The sequence below is a fragment of the Ptychodera flava genome, chromosome 20 (genome assembly GCF_041260155.1).
Source record: "Ptychodera flava strain L36383 chromosome 20, AS_Pfla_20210202, whole genome shotgun sequence".
NCBI classification, from domain to species: domain Eukaryota; kingdom Metazoa; phylum Hemichordata; class Enteropneusta; family Ptychoderidae; genus Ptychodera; species Ptychodera flava.
The window spans coordinates 38895718-38923621 of record NC_091947.1 but is presented as its reverse complement, the minus strand read 5'-3'; the positions used below and the strand labels follow the sequence as shown (position 1 = coordinate 38923621).

At 35.0% G+C, this 27904-nt stretch overlaps 1 protein-coding gene and 1 long non-coding RNA gene across 3 annotated transcripts in view; one reads left to right on the top strand and one right to left on the bottom strand.

The window, feature by feature from the left end:
* Window positions 1-27904, top strand: part of LOC139120881 (DNA-directed RNA polymerase II subunit RPB2) — a 412063-nt gene that overhangs the window by 68558 nt on the left and 315601 nt on the right. For both annotated transcript variants that reach the window (XM_070685501.1, XM_070685502.1), the window contains exon 4: window positions 5850-6010. In XM_070685501.1, coding sequence (XP_070541602.1) covers window positions 5850-6010 — 161 coding nt within the window. The remainder of the gene's footprint in view (window positions 1-5849; window positions 6011-27904) is intronic.
* Window positions 23263-27904, bottom strand: part of LOC139120884 (uncharacterized) — a 466659-nt gene continuing 462017 nt past the window's right edge. The window contains exon 3 of the long non-coding RNA XR_011549163.1: window positions 23263-23472. This is a non-coding gene — a long non-coding RNA (uncharacterized lncRNA). The remainder of the gene's footprint in view (window positions 23473-27904) is intronic.

Sequence of the window (27904 nt, the reverse complement as noted above, 5' to 3'; positions counted from 1 at the left end):
TTTTATGTTTTCATCACCATGGAACTCATTCTTGGCCATTGAGCGTCATCTGTATCAAAGTATTTTTATCACAGACCTAATTAATGAAGAGGACTCTATCCTCTCTGAGGACATGTAATCAAAGTACCCATTAACAAGTGGGGACTGTGTCATCAACGATGACTTGTTCTGTGTATCAACTACAGTTTCCAGTTCTACTCCCTAAAACCAAGATAAATCATCCAGTATCCAGTTTATCAACACACCAAATGTACATGTGAAGCGTATTGTTATTGTCCAAAACTGAATTTTAGTCAGAACCAAAATTCACATCAACAATAACAATGTAGTCTTATACATGTACAGGCTGTGATGGCAAGGTAAATACTGGGCATTTCATCATGGTTTAGAGAGCAGAATAAGAAACTGTAGTTGATAAATAGTACTAACATAGTGAAAAAATAATCAACAGTTACAGCTACTGTACCTTGAATTATTTCTTTACATGGTTATGTGATGCTGTTGAAAACAATTTCTCTCTGCTGTTAGACATAGATAAATATTACAAACAGAGCATTTTGTACGGCATTTAATTTCTCTTCCCTCATTAGCATAACAAAGCCTGCAGTTTCTCCCAGTTTCATCAATGAGGGGCAAATGCATATTTTCTTCATTATTATTATTTATGTTATTGTTAGTTACTAGAGGATTTTCAGTGTTCTTGTCAAGTCCCCCCAGCTGCCTAGCTTGCTCCTCCCTAAACTCAAGCTGGCCATATCTATGAGGTCGATGCAAACCATCAACTTCTGGGAATTCCCTACCAAACTGCTCAAATAAAATAAAATAATTCACTACAGCTATGTCAATAAAATGAAAAATAATTTCTTCCACCATTTAGAGCATTTGTGGGAAACTGTATATGTACCTATCAGCTGATCTGATAAATCAACACCCCCCATATATTTGTTGTAGTCCCTGATTGCAATTGGTTGATTTACATCTATTCTCTGAAATACCCCTTCTCGTGATTTTGCCCGCCTCTGTACAATGACATGATCAGTATCTGTATGAATGGTTGACATGATACAAAGGCCTTATTGTCTTTCCATTGCAATGTAAGAGTATTATGCTCATCCTTGAACCATCGCGTGGAACCCCTTTCCACAGCGCTCTCCCACCTAACATCTTTCATACATGCTGGAAACCCCCGTCGATTTTTTGTGATCGTCCCGCAGGCAAGAAGACCCTGTTCCCGCAAATCATGTTATAATATAGGAGATTTAAAGAAGTTGTTAAAATAAATGTGATATCCATTGTTATATAAATCCCTGCAAAGTCTCATAACCATATCATAGCCCAACCCATTTCTTGAATTATGTGTCCCCCTCTTCCCAAAGGTAAATATCAAATTCGAAAGTGTAACCCGTTGCTGCATCAGCAAGGACCCACAATTTGATTCCAAATCACTTTGACTTGTCCCTCATAAACTGCCTCATGGGCACCCTACCTTTTGCTGCTACCATACGCTCATCTACAGAAACATTCCGCCCTGGCTGAAAATACCGTTTACATATTTGTTTCATATGGGTGATTAGTTCATCAACTTTAGTTAGTCTGTCTCTCGGATTTTCTCTGTCTGGGTGACTTGTTTTCAAGAAAGCCATGATTGCTTTAAATCATTGGCGAGATGGAATGAATGCTCTTGCCCAGCAGCCACTGTACAATGATTGAGTGCTCCAGTACGAGTCATAGTTTGGTAGGCGAACGATTCCCATGAAAATTAAAAGGCCGATAAACTTGTACAATTCATCAGGTGTAAGGTCAGTCCAGCTTCCATCAGGTTCCCCATAACTTGGCCGGGTTTGCACATGGTGATGAGCATATATATTTGTGTACTCACAAATCTGGCCCATCAATTCAAACGTAAAGAATAACTTAAAAAAAATCAACAGCACGTGTGAGATGATTTATACCCTGTCGGGTAAGCCGTCGTAAATTGATACCCACAGACTCAGGTCTAAATCTGAAGGCATTAGGGGTGGACCACGGTCGGGATGTCCATATCCTAGATACACTCTGGAAATTTGAAAAGATTAGGAAAGAAATGATCAGAAAAGAAATAAAATGGATGATATCGAACACTGCAACATCAAACTGATAGTGATACACAATTTTGTGTTCTATTATTATGCGAATATCTGCCCCACAGTGAATTTCTGTAATCGCCTATTGGGATTCTCGGGTCTTTTATTTCAATTTGTAAACAGCGGTACAACTTACGGGTTTGCTGTTCATTGATCGAGTACCGATACAACCCGCACCAGTCTGGAATTTGCCGGTAACTAGTAAAAACTTACAACGCAGACGACTGTTTCTCTGAAATTTGAACGAAACGACTCAAAAATAGCAATTAGCTGCCAAACACAATACATTTTGTCAGTGACCTTCAAATCCCAATGTGATGACGGATCGCCATGTGCTCACGTTGTTTAAAAATTACGTCATCACGTATGTACATGTACCTCGCCTGTGGTATGGCGGGCAGACGTAAAAGTGGATTTAAAAAAACATACCTTGCTCACTAAATACTCCAAACAGTAAAATATCCTTCAAAACGGTAAATTATAATGAACAGGCTGATCACAGTTCATGTGCTCTCAAAAGTGGAATCACTTGCCAATGCGACACTGAACACAAAATGGCGTCACACAAATTGACCTTTCTGCTACGCTGACCTGCGAACTGTCAATAGTAACGGCCTTGAAAACTTCGCATAATCACACAAAAATGACAAAACGCCAATAAAAGTTGCCAAAAATAATGAGATCATAATATTTTCAAACAACGTGCGGTTTTAGAATTCGACATTTATTTTTCTTTCCAACTGCAAATGCAGTTTTTTCCAAAATGTCCGTTACGTCGGTACGTGAATCCGTCAATTTGAATTTTTTCACGTTCAATTCAATACGCTGCGGCAATAAATCACTGAAACTCACCTTCGTTCATCATTCTGCTCAAAACCATCGTCAGATTCAGATTCCTCGGGCGAACTTGTGCTGGTGTAGTCTCTACTGTCGTCGGTGTCGCTCATTGTGACCGTGATTTACAAAAAATTTCGAACTATGCCAATTATTTAGGTTACGCAGAAATCTGCATTGGAGGTCTACACTCAAGATCGTATACATGATAACCCACGCCAACTTCAGAGAGCCTCAGCTCATATTTATTCGGAAAAAAATGACATAATTCATACGAATATTGCCTTATTAGGGTAAACCCATGCCATATATGGCTGAATCAGCTCATTCATCCTCAAAACGGCTATAGGAACAGCGGGAAAGCTGACGTACACTTAATTTTGATAATATATGATCGATAATAGAGGGCGCTGCTGCTAAAGGGTTAAAGTACCCATTAACAAGTGGGGACTGTGTCATCAACGATGACTTGTTTTATATGAATTATCATCTTTTGATGCGTCACTTGTACAATCATTGACAGTCTCGCTTCTACTATCCATTGTCCGTCCACCCAGCACAGCACTTGGTACTATGGTGCAACAAAGGTCAATGTGTGTACGAACCACCTTACATAAATAGCAAAGCTAACAAAAACCCCCCTGAATATGATATAAAAAAGCACGTCACCGCATCATTTTTGTAAGCAACCAAGGATGAGAAAGAAACTTAATTTTTTTTGCCTTAATACCTGGTATTTTATTGTCATTTCTGCACAGAACAAAATGTTGAAAAATACAGGTTCACATTGTTACTTTCTGTCCTACATTTCAGTATCTCCACTGTAAATAAAGTCATTGGACTTCATAAGTTCAAATTTATGAATGTATTATTTGCTTCAATTGAGTGTATCAATTATGATGAATTCAAGAAATACAGTGAAATTTAGGGGTACTGGGATGGCCTAATTATTAAGGAGGAAATAAGTCTACGGTAATTATTGCATGAGAATATTTTTCTCAAAATGAGAATATTTTTAGCACACCATTCTCATTTTTGAGAAAATAACTGCTGACCCAGAGAAAACCAAGCTCAATCATCTGCCCTTGGTTTCCAAAAGTGACAACTACAAAAGTTTCTAAAATAGAATATATTCAGCAATGTCAAGGCCGAAAATTCACTGAAATTTAAACTTCCACTGATCATTTTTGGTCCGGGTTTTTGATGTACTCTCATAACCATCACCGTGCCCGGACTCTTCAGCAACCAGAGCTTGTGCCGATGTTCCGCGTGTGTCATCAGTCGGGCACACAGTCCATGCAGCCGACAATGAGATGCTAATGATATGCGGTTAAGGTCTCCTCGACTAACTTTTAGATGGTTGCCCACTTTCTACTATTTTTATAGTATTTTATATAAAGGCAAAGACTTATTCTACCTTAAAACAACTTGAAACTGATCGTGATTTTGTAGCTCATTCTTTACTATTTTTCATAGTATTTGGCAGCCGGTATCAGACAGTTCATGTTCATGTCGGCTGCATGGACAATCTGCCATCAGTCGGCTAAGAGACTGGAGTAAGACCAAGAAATCCAACACATTTAATCATGATTTTTGTTCCAAACATCGAATATCTCTATTAAAAACAAAGGTTTGTCATTTTATGACAGTTGAAAGTGTGATTAAAACACTGTTCGTGTCAAACTTCGTTCACTCAACGGCGAAACTACCGGTCACTCACTGATGACGCACTGAATATTTGATTACTGCGCTCATCACATCGCAGCCCAGGGTCATGGGTGACATCATGATACAATTCACCCGATCGCTGCACCGTTTTTGACCACAGAAAAATGAAATTTACGTCCCAAAACACTCTGGAAAATGAGCTTTTTTAAGTACCAGTTTGGTTTTTTTATCTAGACATTAGGATTTCGAGAAAATCGATTGAAATTTTCAAATAAGATTTTGAAAGTGATGATGTTGGCCGATTTTGACAAAACTAGCACCAAAAAAAGGTCGAATTTTAAGTACCAGTTTGGTTTTTTTATCTAAACATTAGGATTTCGAGAAAATCGATTGAAATTTTCAAATAAGATTTTGAAAGTGAAGATGTTGGCCGATTTTGACAAAACTAGCACCAAAAAGAGGTCGAATCCTGGTCCTCAATTCTAGACTGATTGCACAAAGATCTGACATCACAATGCGATGCGATTGGCTGTTGAAATCGAAAAAACATTTTTTGTCGTTCGGGCTGTTTTGAGCTCGTTGCAACGCGGTAGGCGGCCATTTGAATTTCCGCCGTTTTCAAAGTCACTCTATATTTTTTTTTAGGTGAAAAGGTAATATATTTCTGTTTAAAAAGTAAAGAAAGTACTCATGTTTCCTTCAATTTTTATTTATTTATTTTACATGTGAGTACATTTTTTTACATGTCAAAAATGCATGATTCATCAAGTACTCCAAGTTTCCTAATGTTGCTAAGTGAGTGTTGGAATACCTAGTTTAACTCACAAGATTGATTTAAAGAATGTTAAATCATGATCGTTGCTTGGCAGGGTGTTTGCATCATCGCGGATACCATACTGCAGGTAATTACAATATTTTGTCTCCTGTTGTTGACATAACAGGAAATAGGGGGAGTCATGTGCTAACTTTTGATCATGCATTTCGGTAGCTGCATTAGTGTGACATCGACCTCAAAACTTCCTCTAAATTTCTTGACAAAATCTGCTTGGTCACAACAAATTTCTAATGCTGCTCAGGAATGTTACAGAGAGTGTCCAGTCGTAAGAGGGGGGGAGAGCGCAGAGAGTGGACTGTGTCATTTACGGTGACTTGTTTCAGTTTATGTAGAGCCCTATGTGTGAACGAAGTGTGTTTAAAATATTTTACAACACTTTTTTACTGCAGATATTCGGCCCCTCTTTATGTGGATATCACAAAGACTGTGTTTAAGGAAGGAGAAGAGGCTCAGGAAACACAACACCAGAAAACATTTATTGGTAAAATTCCTATCATGTTACGCTCCACATACTGCTTGCTGAATGGTCTAACTGACCGTGATTTAACAGGTAAGATAATGATGTAAGCTTCAGGAATTAAAATGAAAAATGTCCATTAGATCTGTCTTAATGGCAGAGCCTCCCTTTAAAAGGTTGCAAAGCTATGGTGGCATTCATTGTCTAAGTAGACACCAAACAGGCAACACACTAGCACATGCTCCAGAAAATGCCACTTTTAGTTTTTTCCAGCCGCAAAAATGCAGACAGACTGCCAGGCGGTCAACTGTGGTTATATTCAAATTCCAATGCAACTGGAAGACAATGTTTTAGGAAATTCTAGCGTTGGTTGTGGGGAATCAATGACTGTTGGTGATTTGAACCAACCATCACTCAAACGCTTGGATAAACTCTGTTTGTTTGATAAGCAAAAGGTGCAAAAAGGTTTAGATCAGTTTGTGTAATTAATGTCATAGAAATTAAACGTACTGGCCAAGTGTTTGACTTGGAGTTCTCGGAAAATACAAGTCAAAACAAAGCGTCCCACTGACTTACAGTGCCAAAACTAGCCTCTCTTGTGTTGAGATCATTTTAAAATCTGCAAATTGATCCTACAGTAATGAATGGTGACTTGTTTTATTGTCGAATTCATGACATTGGGAAAGAAAATAAGGAAATTTTCATTGGATCATTAGCTTCCAGGCCTGATTAGCATTCATGGAGATTAAACCAGAACTATGTCATGGCTGTTCTTTGTGATGCATACACCCCATTTTGTGCACATTACCAAAGCTGAATGACAGCTGATATTTTGTCTTTTTCCAAGGGGATATTATAACTATAAACAACAGCGAATCTAAATGTCACTACACTGTGCGCCTTGGTCACGGTGCACTGTCGTATGAACGTCTTTGCTTGCTGTGTTGATTTTTGCACTGCCTTTAACTTTGTCATGGCAGACAGTGGCTCAAAATGCGCAGTCTGGCAAAAACACTATAAAGTGCCGAAGTTAAAACTAGCCCCATTTTTAGCTCCGCTGTCAGTGACGCGGAGCTTATCAAATACGTTGATTTTCCGACGTCATCCGTCGTTGTCCGTCATCCGTCAACAATTGCCTTCTCCTCTAAAACCTCAAGTCTGATTGCTTTGAAATTTTATATGCAGTTCACTTGGGGTAACCTCACTTGAGTTTGTTCAAATCGTGGTGAAATTTGCATATTTGTATTTTTAGGGCATTTTTAGCTACTATAGACTATAGTCTGTAGAAGCTATTGGGATGGTTATCCGTTCAGCGTCCGTCGTCAGTCTGTATGTATGTATGTATGTATGTATGTATGTATGTATGTCCATTTGTGAGGCGTCCGTTCACTTAAATATCTTGAGAACCGCAGTACTTACTGATTTGATATTTGTTGTGTGGGTGAAAAATATGATTTGAGAAACTGTTTTTAGCTCTCATTTGGTATATCAAAGAGAGCTAATAGTATAAGATGAATCATTTCATTTGCATCTCATTAACATGTCGTCTGTGTGTATGTATGTATGTATGTATGTACGTATGTATGTATGTCTGTTAGTCTGTCTAGATCAAAAACTCCTAAACCACAGCAGCTACCAGCTTAGTATTTGGTGTACAGGTGCACCTAGGGGTGGAGATGTGAATTTGTTCAAATGAACATGTCAGTGTCAAAATATGCAAATGAGGTAAAAAAAGGAAAAATCCTGCAAACTGGTAAAACTCAGTAACCGTTGGTGAGATTCGGTTGAAACTTGGTATGTAGGTTCCTTTAGGTATTCTTAATTAGGTGTGTATAACTGAGGATGATATTTGCGTGTTTGTATTTTTGGGTAATTTTTTCCAGATTTTAGTAAAAAAAACTTTTTTTCTGAAACAGCTTGTCCGATTGGTTTGAAAGTTGATATCCATGTTCCTCAGGATGACCTCAGTCAAGTTTGTAAAACTTGTAGTGAATTTTTAGTATTTGACATGTAATTTTGGGGCAATTTTCCCTATTTTTGGTCAAAAATTTTTTTCCTCCAAAAACTACTCATCTGATGCCTTTGGTATTTGGTATTCAGGTTCATAAGGTTGATCAAAATGAGATATATTCAAATTCCTATGAAATTTGCAACTTTGTATTTTTTGGGCAATTTTTTCATTTTTGGTCAAAAATTGTATTTCTCAAAAACTGTTCATTCGATATCTTTGATATTTGGTATACAGGTTTCTAATGTTTATCTTAATATGATATATTGAAATCAGGATGAGATCTGCAATTTTGTATTTTGGGGGTAATTTTTGCTATTTTGGTAAAAAAATTTGTTTCACAAAATCTTTTTTAATAGCTTTGATATTGAGTCGAAATTTTCCTATGTATGATCTTAATTTAATATTTTCGAATTATATCTTCTTCAATTACATATTTTTGCAGCTATATTTGCCATTTTGGTCTGGCTGACCTGAAGTGGGCTGTCAAAGATTTCCTTCTTTATCAACACGTGTCGCAAAAAGCTATTCTCTACATAGCTCTATCATCTGCCGGGTCGCTTGTTTTAAATTTTTAGAGAAACGTCTTCAAGTTCCTATTTTTATGAAGCTTCCTAATTTTTTGATGGAAAAAACTTACAGAAATTACCCACAGTATTGATTCCATGACTTTTTCAGGTTGTGTTGATATGAACAAAATTAATAAAGATTTGTGAAAAGATTTTCTGATTTTTGGTGATTTTATACCTACAGGAACTAAGAATACATAATATGGTGATCTTGTGAGCATTTCATGTGGTAAATTGTATTTGGTGTTAAAATGTGGTAAAAGAATCATTAGAAAGCACAGCTGAAGGTGATGTAGCAGGTTTGGTTTCCAACGTACATATTCCAAACTTTTTTCAATGTTTGAATTATCAGGGTTATAAATATTTCTTACACTTCCTGTCATTGTATCTCTTTAAATAAACATTGTTGATACCAAAGGGTGGACCTTTGATATCCTGAGGGGGGGATCTGGAAGATTTTCAGAAAAAAAATAGATTCCAAGCAAATGTCAAAGAAAAACGAATCTGCCAGAAAAGGCTTGACTAAAAGAAAAGGTGGGAGAGTGGAAAAAAAAATGAACAGTGGATCAGGTAGAAAATTATGCTACCTCATCAATCTTCAGACCCCCCAAGGATATCAAATGGTCCACCCCAATGTCTTTGTGCACACATTTTACAATGCACTGCATCTCAGTCGAAGATTTCAAGTTAGGTCAGGATTTGAAAGGAATAGTCAAGTTCACCACAGTTAAAATTCTTAATGTGATCTCAGTGCCATCACCCTTGTGACATATTGGTTTTATAAGTTATTCCAAAAGTGGATGCACCAGTTGCACTGGAAGAGAGCAATGTTTACTTTTCCGTGTAGGGTTTCTGAGTTAATCGTTGTATGTTGAAATCTCTCTGTGTATCTGGTGTATTAGCAAAATGTAAACATTGGTTGCATGAAAATCAAGACAAGCTAGCTGTTTGCCTGTATTTGCCAACACATAACTGTCTTGCGTGTTGGTTGTCTCAGACATTATCACATACTAAGTAGAAAGAGGACAAGAAACTAATCAAATTGATGTATAATATTCACCCTGAGTGCCTGCATATATAACTATTTTATCATTACATCCAGCTGTTTGTTATATATTTATCACTCTTTGTGGGCCAAAGCACACTAAAAAGCCAATGTCATAACAGCCAGTCTGTGTATTATATGTCAGTCTGTCTGTATGTCCATCCATTCACCAGTCTTTCTGTAGACCAAGTTTGTGGAGCTCATAACTGAATTAATTCCATATTAAGGTTCCAAGACAAGAAATTGACCATTTTAATCCAACAATTCTCTAGTGTTTAATAAGCTCAGAACCCCCGCAAATTGTATATTTTCGGAAAGCCTAGATATAGGGAAACATTTTGGTTACCACAGTGTCACCATTGTTTACATAACTATCACGAGACAGGTAATTTGCATAACCTTTTAAAATTCGGTTTTCCCCATGTTTTGTTTCAATGCTTTTAGATATGCGGCTGAAATTTGTGTAAGTGCAAGCTGTCCTAAGGGTCTTCAAAAGTGTGTCTCAGAATTTTTTTAAACCTTCTTAAACAGTTTTTATGCCAGAAAAACTTCCAGAGCAGTGAATTTAACCGTAGTTGATTTCTTTAAAATTGTGCTGCAAAAAAACTAAGCAAGATATAAAAAATCTTAGACACACTTTGGAAGAGCGTTGTGACAGCTTGCATTTCAACAAGTTTGAGTCAGATATTTTGAAGTATTGAGACAAAACATAGGGAAAACCGTTTTTTGAAAGGTTATGCAAATTACCATGTCACGTGATAGTTACGAAAACAATGGTGACACTGTGGTTACCGAAATGTTCCGCTTTATCTAGGCTTTCAGAAAATGTATACTTTACAGGGGTTCAGAGCTTATTAACCGTTAGAGAATTGTTAGATTAAAAAGGTCAAATTTCTTGTCTTGGAACCTTAAATGTGGCCAGCTTCAGAATGTTTAGATGGTTATCTATAATCTAATGGAATCTTATGGGCGTTGACAAAAGAATGAGAAGAAAAACATGATTTTTCATAATCTGCAATTTATTGATAAGAGAGTGATTACTTTATTATTTGGTATGTATGGTAGGAGGAACAATGTATGTGATAGTTTGATTGAGAAGCATAAAATTCGTATATAAATATTTTTGAAGTTTTTACTGACTTTTTGTCAAAAGTCTTGTTTTCGAGAGTCACATATCAGATACCAGGTATCAAATTTGGATTTAAAGTTCCAAGGATCATTTGATTACCATGTATCGAAATATTGATGAAATTTGTATAAGTATATATGAGCAAATTGGAAGACAGAAGTTTGCATTGTAGCTGACTCACTGTTTTACAAAAAAATTAGCATGGCGCTATCTATATGTTGTGTTTAAAAGAAGTTTTAGGGGTACCATGTTTTGCATGTTTAATTTTTTAGCTACTATAGACTATAGTCTATAGAAGCTATTGGGATGGGTATCCGTCCGGCGTCCGGCGTCAGTCTGTATGTATGTATGTATGTATGTATGTATGTATGTCCGTTTGTGAGGCGTCCGTCCACTCAAATATCTTGAGAACCACAGTACTTACTGATTTGATATTTGTTGTGTAGATGAAAAATATGATTTTGAGAAACTACTTTTTTTAATTTTTTGATATTGTTGAAAATAGGCAAATTAATGCCAAAAAAGGTGTTTTTGGTAAAAAATCTTCTTCTTCATAACCGCTGGTCAGACAGCTTTGTTATTTGGTATACAGGTCCCTAGGGATAACCCAACTTAGATTTGTTCAAATTGTGATGAAATATGCAAATGTGTATTTTTAAGGAATTTTGTCATTTTTGGTCAAAATTTGACTTACATTGTATGTAATTCTTGTACTGTATAAACCCTATCAATTCACCCAGAATAAAATAATGAATATGATTTTAATAATTGAATTAATTAGGAAATCATCAAAGCCAAATAATTTTAGTGTGGAATTATCAGAAAGTTCAACTTTTTTTGACAGTTCATAGTGAAATGCTTACCATCTTGGAGGATTAAAACATGTAAAGGCAACTTTCCTGAATCCCAACTTTGATATTCTGAACCACCATTTATGTTATCTAAAAGAAATTGCTCATAATAGTTTGTCATGATAGGGTGGTCAAATAAATAGAGATAGAGAAAGTTCTAATTTCCATTTATGGTTGACTTGGGAAGGATAAAATAAGATTACTTTTTGAGGAAAAAAATAGAGTGGTCAATTAAAAGAGTGGTCAAAGTGATAGGGTTTTTATGGTAAAGCTGGGCTGTAAGATTCCTCATGTGCTATTTATAGCAATTATGCAATCTGTGTAAACAGTGCAATGAAAGTGTAACATGATTCCTTATAATGCTTTTGATGACCTTGAACTTCTTAAGTTACAAACATTTGTCTCTTCAGTCAACTTATTCAACAGAACTTACTTACAATGTTAATTTGAAAGTTAAAATATGCTTGGTTAATAGGATGAAAATAAAGATAACCTGCTCAAGATTCTTTATAACCTGACAGATATGCTGTTTTTTTATGACGTAAATCTTGATTTAAGCAAGTCTTGTTTACTTTAATTAGAATGTAATTAACTCTCGTTTATTTGCTATTATACTTTATAGACTAATATAGTCTCATGAAATATGCAAATCTGTATTTTTACGGAATTTTTTTCCCTTTTTGGTCAGGCCATCCTGAAATGAGCTATCAAAGATATCCACCTTCTTCATCAATACATGTGTCACAAAAGGTTATTCTCTACATAACACAGCAGAGCTCTGTCAACTGTTGAGTCGCTTGTTTTTAGTCCCCACGGACACCGTCCGGGGGGACTTATAGGTTTGGTCATGTCCGTGCGTGTGTGCGTGCGTGCGTGCGTGCGTGCGTCCGTCCGTCCGTTCACGCAGATATCTCAGAGATGCCTGGAGCGATTTCATTCAAACTTGGTACAAGGATTAATTCATATGTCATACAGATGCACGTTGATTTGTTTTGTGATACGATCCAATATGGCTGCCAGGCGGCCATTTTATTACGATTTTTTCATGTACAGAGCCATAACTCAGGCATGTTTCAACCGATTTTATTCAAAGTTGGTACAAGGACATTGACCTATGTCATAGCTATGCACATCAATTTGTTTTGTGATACGATCCAATATGGTCGCTGTGCGGCCATTTTGTTACGATTTTTTCATGTACAGAGCCATAACTCAGGCGTAACTCAACCGATTTTATTCAAACTTGGTACAAGGACATTGACCTATGTCATGCACATGCACATTGATTTGTTTTGTGATATGATCCAATATGGCCGCCGTGTGACCATTTTATTACGATTTTTTCATGTCTAGAACCATAACTCAGACATGTATCAAGCGAATTTATTCAAAGTTGATACAAGGAGATTGACCAATGTCATACATATGCACATTAATTTGTTTTGTGATACGATCCAATATGGCTGCTGTACGGCCATTTTGTTATGATTTTTTCATGTACAAGCCATAACTCAGGCATATCTCAACCAATTTTAATCAAATTTGCTACAAGGACATTAACCTATGTCATACATATGCACATTTATTTGTTTTGTGATATGATCCAATATGGCCACCGCGTGGCCATTTTATTACGATTTTTTCATGTCCTGAACTACAACTCAGACATGTATCAAGCGAATTCATTCAAAAGTATTTTTATCACAGACCTAATGAAGAGGACTCTATCCTCTCTGAGGACCTGTAATCAAAGTACCCATTAACAAGTGGGGACTGTGTCATCAACGATGACTTGTTTTCAAATCCGCTGGTCAGACCGCTTTAATATTTGATTTACATGTCCCTAGGATGACCTTAGTGAGATCATTTCATACAGTCAGGAAACATTAATTTTGTATCCATGTCTATAGTAGCTACAGGGACTTTGGCCCTATGTTTTTTAAATGCCAAATATGATATTCTTGAAGTCGTCCATGGTCCAAATGCAAAAGATTGAGAATTGCTGCACATTTTACATGTGTATTTGTGGTAGATACATGTACATGCTCAACTGTAAATTAGTATTTGTTCAAATGAAGTCAGGGTTACTAAAAAGCTACTGAGCAACAAAAGTGAAAACTTTGTGAATAAACATTGGTCAGGTTATCTTTGCAAGGCAGCTAACATACCATATTGTACAAAAAGTGTTGCATGGGAGTGGCTATGAGTGAATCTAAAAGAAGTTATGGTGTACAGATCTTGTATACAACCAGTCTTTCATTTTCAAGATGCAGGACAATATAAGTGTCATCTGTATAGTCAGTGAACTTTGGTGCTTAATCCAACAATGTCAGGTTATTATTTACAAACTCTCACAACTGTGGATGTAAATATGACAATTTTATGTGGAAAAAATGTTCCAACTTTGATTTGAAAGGATTTTTTCCATTGTCATATTGTATATTTATGGAATTGCTTGTCTGTGTAAGTCTAGTAATGGCTTCTACACAAATCCCTGGTTTGATGCTTCAGGTTTCTCTCTATGTTTGTATTTGGAAATTTCCTCATTTGTCTATGTCACTGCAATGCTTGTTTAACTTGGTGGCAACTAGTTTGGGACATACCATTATCATGTAGGTGTGGCAGCTTCAGTAACAGTGGAAGGTGAGAAATGCCTATTATTACATCTTACCTTAGTCTTCGATTGTGCAACTATAGACCATAGAGAGACCAAATATTGCCTACATATGATTAATTTTATGCATCACAATGTTATAAGAGACACGTTTAGTTTGGTATGGCTGATTTTATCACTAGGTATGATGTACAAGCCTAGGTTGCATGGTGTTGTATAAGTGTATGTGATTAACAGTTGCAAGCTGCCAACCATTTCATCCTTCAATGGACATACGGTATATCAAAATTTGTTCAAATGCACTTGACAATGAATATCACAAGCTAAGGTAAATAGAAGCGTGTTGAATATCATGTTTACACTCATTCTGGCTTGCCACATGTAACCAAATGTGAGCAAAGTGTCATTGATGCTATTTTTAGCTACTATAGACTATAGTCTATAGAAGCTATTGGGATGGGTATCCGTCCGTCGTCAGTCTGTATGTATGTATGTATGTATGTATGTATGTATGTATGTATGTATGTATGTATGTATGTATGTATGTATGTATGTCCGTTTGTGAGGCGTCCGTCCACTCAAATATCTTGAGAACCGCAGTACTTATTGATTTGATATTTGTTGTGTAGATGAAAAATATGATTTTGAGAAACTTTTTTTTTTGATTTTTTGATATTGATGAAAATAGGCAAATTAATGCCAAAAAAGGCATTTTTGGTAAAAAATCTTCTTCTTCTAAACCGCTGGTCAGACAGCTTTGTTATTTGGTATACAGGTCCCTAGGGATAACCCAACTTAGATTTGTTCAAATTGTGATGAAATATGCAAATGTGTATTTTTAAGGAATTTTGTCATTTTTGGTCAAAATTTGACTTACATTGTATGTAATTCTTGTACTGTATAAACCCTATCAATTCACCCAGAATAAAATAATTAATATGATTTTAAATAATTGAATTAATTAGGAATTCATCAAAACCAAAATAATTTTAGTGTGGAATTATCAGAAAGTTCAACTTTTTTGACAGTTCATAGTGAAGTGCTTACCATCTTGGAGGATTAAAACATGTAAAGGCAACTTTCCTGAATCCCAACTTTGATATATTCTGAACCACCATTTATGTTATCTAAAAGAAATTGCTCATAATAGTTTGTCATGATAGGGTGGTCAAATAAATAGAGACAGAGAAAGTTCTAATTTCCATTTATGGTTGACTTGGTAAGGATAAAATAAGATTACTTTTTGAGGAAAAAAATAGAGTGGTCAATTAAAAGAGTGGTCAAAGTGATAGGGTTTTTATGGTAAAGCTGGGCTGTAAGATTCCTCATGTGCTATTTATAGCAATTATGCAATCTGTTTAACCAGTGCAATGAAATTGTAACATGATTCCTTATAATTCTTTTGATGACCTTGAACTTCTTAAGTTTCAAACATTTGTCTCTTCAGTGTGCTTTCTCTTAGTACGTACAGTCTCAACTTATTCAACAGAACTTACTTACAACGTAATTTGAAAGTTAAAATGTGCTTGGTTAGTAGGATGAAAATACTGATATTAAAAGATAACCAGCTCAAGATTCTTTATAACCTGACAGATATGCTGTTTTTTTATGATTGACGTAAATATTGATTTAAGCAAGTCTTGTTTACTTTAATTAGAATGTAATTAACTCTCGTTTATTTGTTATTATAGACTAATATAGTCTGATAAAATATACAAATCTGTATTTTTACGGAATTTTTTTCCATTTTTTGTTGGTCAGGCCATCCTGAAATGAGCTATCAAAGATATCCACCTTCTTCATCAATACATGTGTCACAAAGGTTATTCTCTACATAACACAGCAGAGCTCTGTAAACTGTTGAGTCGCTTCTTTTTCAAAACTGCTGGTCAGACAGCTTTAATATTTGATTTACATGTCCCTAGGATGACCTTAGTGATATAATTTCATACAGTCAGGAAATACTTAATTTTGTATCCATGTCTATAGTAGCTTCAGGGACTTTGGCCCTATGTTTTTAGCTCTGCTGTCAGCAACACGGAGATTATCAAATAGGTTGATTTTCCATCGTCGTCGTCTGTTGTCCGTCAACAATTGCCTTCTCCTCTGAAACCGCAAGTCCAATTGCTTTAAAATTTTATATGCAGTTCACTTAGGGTGACCTTACTTAAGGTTGTTCAAATCGTGGTGAAATTTGTATATTTTTGTTTGTTGGGCATTTTTTGCTTTTTTTGGTAAAAAAATCATCTCTTAAACCGCTTGTCCGATTGCTTTGAAAGTTAATGTGCAGTTTATTTAGGATGACTTCAGTTAGATTAGTTCAAATCTTGGTGAAATTTGCATATTAGTATTTTTGAGACAATTTTTGTCATTTTTGGTAAAAAATCTTTAAAAATCTTCTTCAAAAGTACTAGTCAGATTGCTTTGATATTTGGTACATAGGTCCCAAGGAATGATCTATTATAGATTTGTTCAAATTTTGCAGAAATATGCAAATTTGCATTTTTAAGGCAATTTTTGGTCATAAAAATTGTTTCTCAAAATTTGCAAGTTGATAGCTTTGATATTTGGTATACAGGTTCCAAGGGATTATTAGTCCCCACGGACACCGTCCGGGGGGACTTATAGGTTTGGTCATGTCCGTGCGTGCGTGCGTGCGTGCGTGCGTGCGTGTGTGCGTGCGTCCGTCCGTTCACACAGATATCTCAGAGATGCAAGAAGCGATTTCATTCAAACTTGGTACAAGGATTACTTCATATGTCATACAGATGCACGTCGATTTGTTTTGGGATACGATCCAATATGGCCGCCAGGCGGCCATTTTATTACGATTTTTTCATGTACAGAGCCATAACTCAGACATGTTTCAACCAATTTTATTCAAAGTTGGTACAAGGACATTGACCAATGTCATAGATATGCACGTCAATTTTCTTTGTGATACGATCCAATATGGCCGCCAGGCGGCCATTTTATTGTGATTTTTTCATGTACAGAGCCGTAACTCTGACATGTTTCAAGTGATTTTATTCAAAGTTGGTAAAAGACATTGACCAATGTCATAGATATGCACGTCAATTTTTTTTGTGATACGATCCAATATGGCCGCCAGGCGGCCATTTTATTATGATTTTTTCATGTACAGAGCCACAACTCAGACATGTTTCAACCGATTTTATTCAACATTGCTACAAGGACATTGACCAATTTCATAGATATGCACGTCGATTTGTTTTGTGATACAATCCAATATGGCCGCTAGGCGGCCATTTTATTACAATTTTTTCATATACAGAGGCATAACTCAGGCATATCTCAACCGATTTTATTCAAAGTTGGTACAAGGACATTGACCAATGTCATAGATATGCACGTCAATTTGTTTTGTGATACGATCCAATATGGCTGCTGTGTGGTCATTTTGTTACGATTTTTTCATATACAGAGGCATAACTCAGGCATATCTCAACTGATTTTATTCAAAGTTGGTACAAGGACATTGACCTATGTCATACATATGTACATCGATTTTTTATGTGATACGATCCAATATGGTTGCTAGGCAGCCATTTTATTACGATGTTTTCATGTACAGAGCCATAACTCAGACATATTTCCACCAGTATCATTCAAAGTTGACATTGACCTATTTCATACATATGCTCGTCAATTTGTTTCACGTCATGTAGCAGTAACATGTCAATTATTGAAGTTTCGTAAGTAGGCTGATATGTCAAGAAATGTACTGCATCAAATTCATGAAACTTTATACAGATGTTAACCGATGTTAAGCTTACATTGCTTTAACATTGAAAAAGACATTTATCAGTGTCATTTTAATTAATTTGTAATTGCATAAGTAATGAACTTTCCTAATTAGGGTGATATAGCCACAAATTAATACAACGTCAAATGTGATGAAACTTGATACAGATGTTGATCTCATAGTGTTGTAAATACTGCATCAAACTTTATGAAATATGGTACCAGTGATAATCTGTTAAGTGTTAGAATTGTATGCAAAAATGTTTTGCAACATCCTGTTGATTAATTCCTAGTTGACTCATTTTATGAACTTTAGGATGGTGGCCTACATTGGTTTTATGTTTTCATCACCATGGAACTCATTCTTGGCCATTGAGCGCCATCTGTATCAAAGTATTTTTATCACAGACCTAATTAATGAAGAGGACTCTATCCTCTCTGAGGACATGTAATCGAAGTACCCATTATTAACAAGTGGGGACTGTGTCATCAACGATGACTTGTTTTAATATATAATATATTGAAATTATGGTGAAATCTGTAAGTTTTATTTTTGGGGGCAAATTTTAGGTCACATTTGGTTATATAAATGTGAGTTTATCGTATAGACTGAAGTCGATGGCGTCTGTATGTATGTGTGTATGTATGTATGTATGTATGAAGGTATGTACGTACAGTATGTCCGTCAACATCAAAAACACGCAAACTGCTGCACGTTTCAGCTTGATATTTGGTGTGTGGATGCATCCTGGGCTATTGATGGGATTTTGTTCAAATGAAGTCTGCATTGCCAAAATTATGCAAATGAGCTTACAAAATGTGAAAATGGTCAAGAATTAATATCTCGAGAACCGCTGTTTTGATTGCTTTGAAAATTTGTGTGCAAGTACCTTAGGTTAACCTTATACAGTTTTATGAATTTTGTGAAGATATCCTTAATTTTGTATTTTTGCTGAATTTTTTTTGTGATTTTTCTCATTTTCAGTAAAACTTCTTCTTCTCTGAAACTGCCGGCCCAATTGCTCTCAAATTTGGGTTGTCTCTTTGCAAGGGTGTTACTCTTCTAATTTGTTGAAATTATGACAAAATTGGGACAATTACTATTTTTGAGCAATTTGTCATTTTTGGTCAAAAAATCCTAAACAGTGTTTCCTTTTTAAAACCCCTGGACAGACAGCTTTAATATTTGGTACACAGACGTACAAAGATGACAATAGTTAGATATGTGGAAATTATCCTGAAATATAAAAAATTGTATCTTTAAGACAATATTGTCATTCTAGGTCAAGAAAACTTGTTCTCAAAATTACTTGTTTGGAAGCTTTGTAATTTGGTATAAAGTCCCTTGTTTGATAGCTTTGTAATTTGGTTTCAAGTCCCGAAAGATGTTATTAGATAAATTTTATGCTCAAAGTGTTGGGAAACCCCAAAATTTGTATATGGTAGGTAATTTTTTGCTTACGTGTTGACACACTTGAGCATATGCCGCAGCGATGTCTGTCTGTATGTCTGTCTGTCTGTCTGTGTATTCAAAATCTCAAAAACGGCTCATCAGATCAGAATCAAATCCGACACATAGATTCAGTATGCAAATGGCAAGAACTGATTAGTTTTTGGTGGGTGTGGCTTGCTTACTTTTGCTCATTTGCATAATTAATGATTTTAGAAAAAACTGATATATATTGACAACGACTGCACACAATTTGATGAGACTCGCTACAAATGTTGATCACAGCAAGATAAATCAGCTGTGAAAGATATTAAGGGGTGACATAAAAGATGACAAACTTGTTATGTATATTGAAGATACTATGATTTAACATTATTGAAAGTCATTACGCATTTGTACTTCATCAAACTCTTAATTTGCATATTTAATGAACTTTAGAAATTAGGGATATTTATTTGAATTGACTTGACCAAAATTGATGAAACTTGCTATGTACATTATAAAAGATACTATGATCTAATATTTTTGAAAGTCATTAAGCATTTTTACTTCAGCCAAATACTTATTTGCATATTTAATAAACTTTCCTAATTAGATATATATATCTGAATTGACTTGACCAAAGTTGATGAAACTTGCTATGTACATTGAAGATACTATGATATAACATTATTGAAAAAAAGTAGCTTAAAATAGCTGCAAAAATACACAATTGAAGATGTCATCATAATATGAATATATCACATTGGATCATCCCTAAGAACATGTCAAGCAAAGCGATCTGATGAGAAGTTTTTTGAGAATGAAATTTTCTGACCAAAAATGGCAAAAATACCGTCAAGGACACTATGTGCTCACATTCGGTTTGAATTGGTCCATTCAAGAAATATTTAAACCAGGAAAAACAAGAATGACAAAAGCAAATAAGGTCTCCAACTTAGGTACTGGAGGTCACCGTTAGGAACATGCATATCAACTTCTATAGCAATGGGACAAGCAGATCCTAAATACATAAGCAAATGTCAACAACAAAAACAGACAGAGAAGGCTTGATAAAAAGAAAAGGTGGGAGTGGGCAAAAAATGTACAAGGGATCTGGTAAAAAAGTAATGCTACATCATCAATCTTCTAGACCCTACCCCCTCCTGAATATCAAATGTTCCACCTCTTGGTATTACATAAGACCAAATGACAGGAAGTACATTTACAACCTTGGAGATTTTTTTAATTAATGCCATGAGTGTTATCATTCTAATGTAAACAGCACTTAAGGTAGTAACAGATAGTTAAATGCCTTCCACTGTGGGCCGTGATTAGAACTTCTGGAATTATCCTGGATCCAAATTTCTCATCAGTGCTTGTATGTCTTTACATAGAAAAGTTGCGAAAATTGGTCCAAAATGAAAAAAATCACCTCAGCTTTGTTTTCTGGATCAAATTTTCCTACAAATTGATACCAAATATGACAAAATTATGTTCACAGCCTTCAAAATTGTCTCACAACATATCCTGGGTTGGTGTAGGTCATTTGAGGTCACAAACTGAGACCAGATATGAACTTAACATGCTCACGTGTTTCATTATATATTGCAGTTATGTATAAATTTGAACCTTCGCCACATGTTTGCAACTTCATTGAAAGAGTTATGATCAACATAATGAATAATATTCACCACAGATTGATTCTAAAGCCAAGTGTATATCCCCAATCAGGAAAGTTCATTAAAATATGCAAATTAGGAATTGACTGAAATTTTCTCATTAAAATGCAAATTAGGAACTGGCTGAAGTAAAAATGTTAAATGACTTTCAATAATCTCGTATCATAATATCTTTAATGTACAAAGCAAATCGTCAACTTTGGTCTAGTCAAGACAGTTAAATATCCTTAATTAGGAAAGTTCATAACATTTGCAAATAAGGAATAGGCTAAAATAAAAATTCTTAATGACTTTCAATGTTGTATCATACTATCTTTAATGTACATACCAAGTTTCATCACATTTGGTCTAGTCCATACAGATAAATATCCCTAATTAGGAAAGTTCATTAAATATGAAAATTAGGAATAGGCTGAAGTAAAAAAGTTTAATGACTTTCAATAATGTTGTTTTATAGTATCTTCAATATATGTAGCAAGATTCATCAACCTCAGTCGAGTCAATTCAGATATATATCCCTAATTAATGAAGTTCATTAAATATGTAAATAGGGAATTGGCTGAAGTAAAACTGCTTAATGATTTTCAATAATGTTATATCATAGCATCTTCAATGTACATAGCAAGTTTCATCAACTTTGGTCAAGTCAATTCAGATATATATATCTAATTAGGAAAGTTTATTAAATATGCAAATAAGTATTTGGCTGAAGTAAAAATGCTTAATGACTTTCAAAAATATTAGATCATAGTATCTTTTATAATGTACATAGCAAGTTTCATCAATTTTGGTCAAGTCAATTCAAATAAATATCCCTAATTTCTAAAGTTCATTAAATATGCAAATTAAGAGTTTGATGAAGTACAAATGCGTAATGACTTTCAATAATGTTAAATCATAGTATCTTCAATATACATAACAAGTTTGTCATCTTTTATGTCACCCCTTAATATCTTTCACAGCTGATTTATCTTGCTGTGATCAACATTTGTAGCGAGTCTCATCAAATTGTGTGCAGTCGTTGTCAATATATATCAGTTTTTTCTAAAATCATTAATTATGCAAATGAGCAAAAGTAAGCAAGCCACACCCACCAAAACTAATCAGTTCTTGCCATTTGCATACTGAATCTATGTGGCGGATTTGATTCTGATCTGATGAGCCGTTTTTGAGATTTTGAATACACAGACAGACAGACAGACATACAGACAGACATCGCTGCGGCATATGCTCACGTGTGTCAACACGTAAGCAAAAATTACCTACCATATACAAATTTTGGGGTTTCCCAACACTTTGAGCATAAAATTTATCTAATAACATCTTTCGGGACTTGAAACCAATTACAAAGCTATCAAACAAGGGACTTTATACCAAATTACAAAGCTACCAAACAAGTAATTTGAGAACAAGTTTTCTTGACCTAGAATGACAATATTGTCTTAAAGATACAATTTTTTATATTTCAGGATAATTTCCACATATCTAACTATTGTCATCTTTGTACGTCTGTGTACCAAATATTAAAGCTGTCTGTCCAGGGGTTTTAAAAAGGAAACACTGTTTAGGATTTTTTGACCAAAAATGACAAATTGCTCAAAAATAGTAATTGTCCCAATTTTGTCATAATTTCAACAAATTAGAAGAGTAACACCCTTGCAAAGAGACAACCCAAATTTGAGAGCAATTGGCCGGCAGTTTCAGAGAAGAAGAAGTTTTACTGAAAATGAGAAAAATCACAAAAAAATTCAGCAAAAATACAAAATTAAGGATATCTTCACAAAATTCATAAAACTGTATAAGGTTAACCTAAGGTACTTGCACACAAATTTTCAAAGCAATCAAAACAGCGGTTCTCGAGATATTAATTCTTGACCATTTTCACATTTTGTAAGCTCATTTGCATAATTTTGGCAATGCAGACTTCATTTGAACAAAATCCCATCAATAGCCCAGGATGCATCCACACACCAAATATCAAGCTGAAACGTGCAGCAGTTTGCGTGTTTTTGATGTTGACGGACATACTGTACGTACATACCTTCATACATACATACATACATACACACATACATACAGACGCCATCGACTTCAGTCTATACGATAAACTCACATTTATATAACCAAATGTGACCTAAAATTTGCCCCCAAAAATAAAACTTACAGATTTCACCATAATTTCAATATATTATATATTAAAACAATCATCGTTGATGACACAATCCCCACTTGTTAATAATGGGTACTTTGATTACATGTCCTCAGAGAGGATAGAGTCCTCTTCATTAATTAGGTCTGTGATAAAAATACTTTGATACAGATGGCGCTCAATGGCCAAGAATGAGTTCCATGGTGATGAAAACATAAAACCAATGTAGGCCACCATCCTAAAGTTCATAAAATGAGTCAACTAGGAATTAATCAACAGGATGTTGCAAAACATTTTTGCATACAATTCTAACACTTAACAGATTATCACTGGTACCATATTTCATAAAGTTTGATGCAGTATTTACAACACTATGAGATCAACATCTGTATCAAGTTTCATCACATTTGACGTTGTATTAATTTGTGGCTATATCACCCTAATTAGGAAAGTTCATTACTTATGCAATTACAAATTAATTAAAATGACACTGATAAATGTCTTTTTCAATGTTAAAGCAATGTAAGCTTAACATCGGTTAACATCTGTATAAAGTTTCATGAATTTGATGCAGTACATATTTCTTGACATATCAGCCTACTTACGAAACTTCAATAATTGACATGTTACTGCTACATGACGTGAAACAAATTGACGAGCATATGTATGAAATAGGTCAATGTCAACTTTGAATGATACTGGTGGAAATATGTCTGAGTTATGGCTCTGTACATGAAAACATCGTAATAAAATGGCTGCCTAGCAACCATATTGGATCGTATCACATAAAAAATCGATGTACATATGTATGACATAGGTCAATGTCCTTGTACCAACTTTGAATAAAATCAGTTGAGATATGCCTGAGTTATGCCTCTGTATATGAAAAAATCGTAACAAAATGACCACACAGCAGCCATATTGGATCGTATCACAAAACAAATTGACGTGCATATCTATGACATTGGTCAATGTCCTTGTACCAACTTTGAATAAAATCGGTTGAGATATGCCTGAGTTATGCCTCTGTATATGAAAAAATTGTAATAAAATGGCCGCCTAGCGGCCATATTGGATTGTATCACAAAACAAATCGACGTGCATATCTATGAAATTGGTCAATGTCCTTGTAGCAATGTTGAATAAAATCGGTTGAAACATGTCTGAGTTGTGGCTCTGTACATGAAAAAATCATAATAAAATGGCCGCCTGGCGGCCATATTGGATCGTATCACAAAAAAAATTGACGTGCATATCTATGACATTGGTCAATGTCTTTGTACCAACTTTGAATAAAATCACTTGAAACATGTCTGAGTTACGGCTCTGTACATGAAAAAATCATAATAAAATGGCCGCCTGGCGGCCATATTGGATCGTATCACAAAGAAAATTGACGTGCATATCTATGACATTGGTCAATGTCCTTGTACCAACTTTGAATAAAATTGGTTGAAACATGTCTGAGTTATGGCTCTGTACATGAAAAAATCGTAATAAAATGGCCGCCTGGCGGCCATATTGGATCGTATCCCAAAACAAATCGACGTGCATCTGTATGACATATGAAGTAATCCTTGTACCAAGTTTGAATGAAATCGCTTCTTGCATCTCTGAGATATCTGTGTGAACGGACGGACGCACGCACACACGCACGCACGCACGCACGCACGCACGCACGGACATGACCAAACCTATAAGTCCCCCCGGACGGTGTCCGTGGGGACTAATAATCCCTTGGAACCTGTATACCAAATATCAAAGCTATCAACTTGCAAATTTTGAGAAACAATTTTTATGACCAAAAATTGCCTTAAAAATGCAAATTTGCATATTTCTGCAAAATTTGAACAAATCTATAATAGATCATTCCTTGGGACCTATGTACCAAATATCAAAGCAATCTGACTAGTACTTTTGAAGAAGATTTTTAAAGATTTTTTACCAAAAATGACAAAAATTGTCTCAAAAATACTAATATGCAAATTTCACCAAGATTTGAACTAATCTAACTGAAGTCATCCTAAATAAACTGCACATTAACTTTCAAAGCAATCGGACAAGCGGTTTAAGAGATGATTTTTTTACCAAAAAAAGCAAAAAATGCCCAACAAACAAAAATATACAAATTTCACCACGATTTGAACAACCTTAAGTAAGGTCACCCTAAGTGAACTGCATATAAAATTTTAAAGCAATTGGACTTGCGGTTTCAGAGGAGAAGGCAATTGTTGACGGACAACAGACGACGACGATGGAAAATCAACCTATTTGATAATCTCCGTGTTGCTGACAGCAGAGCTAAAAACATAGGGCCAAAGTCCCTGAAGCTACTATAGACATGGATACAAAATTAAGTATTTCCTGACTGTATGAAATTATATCACTAAGGTCATCCTAGGACATGTAAATCAAATATTAAAGCTGTCTGACCAGCAGTTTTGAAAAAAGAAGCGACTCAACAGTTTACAGAGCTCTGCTGTGTTATGTAGAGAATAACCTTTTGTGACACATGTATTGATGAAGAAGGTGGATATCTTTGATAGCTCATTTCAGGATGGCCTGACCAACAAAAAATGGAAAAAAATTCCGTAAAAATACAGATTTGTATATTTTATCAGACTATATTAGTCTATAATAACAAATAAACGAGAGTTAATTACATTCTAATTAAAGTAAACAAGACTTGCTTAAATCAATATTTACGTCAATCATAAAAAAACAGCATATCTGTCAGGTTATAAAGAATCTTGAGCTGGTTATCTTTTAATATCAGTATTTTCATCCTACTAACCAAGCACATTTTAACTTTCAAATTACGTTGTAAGTAAGTTCTGTTGAATAAGTTGAGACTGTACGTACTAAGAGAAAGCACACTGAAGAGACAAATGTTTGAAACTTAAGAAGTTCAAGGTCATCAAAAGAATTATAAGGAATCATGTTACAATTTCATTGCACTGGTTAAACAGATTGCATAATTGCTATAAATAGCACATGAGGAATCTTACAGCCCAGCTTTACCATAAAAACCCTATCACTTTGACCACTCTTTTAATTGACCACTCTATTTTTTTCCTCAAAAAGTAATCTTATTTTATCCTTACCAAGTCAACCATAAATGGAAATTAGAACTTTCTCTGTCTCTATTTATTTGACCACCCTATCATGACAAACTATTATGAGCAATTTCTTTTAGATAACATAAATGGTGGTTCAGAATATATCAAAGTTGGGATTCAGGAAAGTTGCCTTTACATGTTTTAATCCTCCAAGATGGTAAGCACTTCCACTATGAACTGTCAAAAAAGTTGAACTTTCTGATAATTCCACACTAAAATTATTTTGGTTTTGATGAATTCCTAATTAATTCAATTATTTAAAATCATATTAATTATTTTATTCCTGGTGAATTGATAGGGTTTATACAGTACAAGAATTACATACAATGTAAGTCAAATTTTGACCAAAAATGACAAATTCCTTAAAAATACACATTTGCATATTTCATCACAATTTGAACAAATCTAAGTTGGGTTATCCCTAGGGACCTGTATACCAAATAACAAAGCTGTCTGACCAGCGGTTATGAAGAAGAAGATTTTTTACCAAAAATGCCTTTTTTGGCATTAATTTGCCTATTTTCATCAATATCAAAAAATTAAAAAAAAAGTTTCTCAAAATCATATTTTTCATCTACACAACAAATATCAAATCAATAAGTACTGCGGTTCTCAAGATATTTGAGTGGACGGACGCCTCACAAACGGACATACATACATACATACATACATACATACATACATACATACATACATACATACATACATACATACATACATACAGACTGACGACGGACGGATACCCATCCCAATAGCTTCTATAGACTATAGTCTATAGTAGCTAAAAATAGCATCAATGACACTTTGCTCACATTTGGTTACATGTGGCAAGCCAGAATGAGTGTAAACATGATATTCAACACGCTTCTATTTACCTTAGCTTGTGATATTCATTGTCAAGTGCATTTGAACAAATTTTGATATACCGTATGTCCATTGAAGGATGAAATGGTTGGCAGCTTGCAACTGTTAATCACATACACTTATACAACACCATGCAACCTAGGCTTGTACATCATACCTAGTGATAAAATCAGCCATACCAAACTAAACGTGTCTCTTATAACATTGTGATGCATAAAATTAATCATATGTAGGCAATATTTGGTCTCTCTATGGTCTATAGTTGCACAATCGAAGACTAAGGTAAGATGTAATAATAGGCATTTCTCACCTTCCACTGTTACTGAAGCTGCCACACCTACATGATAATGGTATGTCCCAAACTAGTTGCCACCAAGTTAAACAAGCATTGCAGTGACATAGACAAATGAGGAAATTTCCAAATACAAACATAGAGAGAAACCTGAAGCATCAAACCAGGGATTTGTGTAGAAGCCATTACTAGACTTACACAGACAAGCAATTCCATAAATATACAATATGACAATGGAAAAAATCCTTTCAAATCAAAGTTGGAACATTTTTTCCACATAAAATTGTCATATTTACATCCACAGTTGTGAGAGTTTGTAAATAATAACCTGACATTGTTGGATTAAGCACCAAAGTTCACTGACTATACAGATGACACTTATATTGTCCTGCATCTTGAAAATGAAAGACTGGTTGTATACAAGATCTGTACACCATAACTTCTTTTAGATTCACTCATAGCCACTCCCAT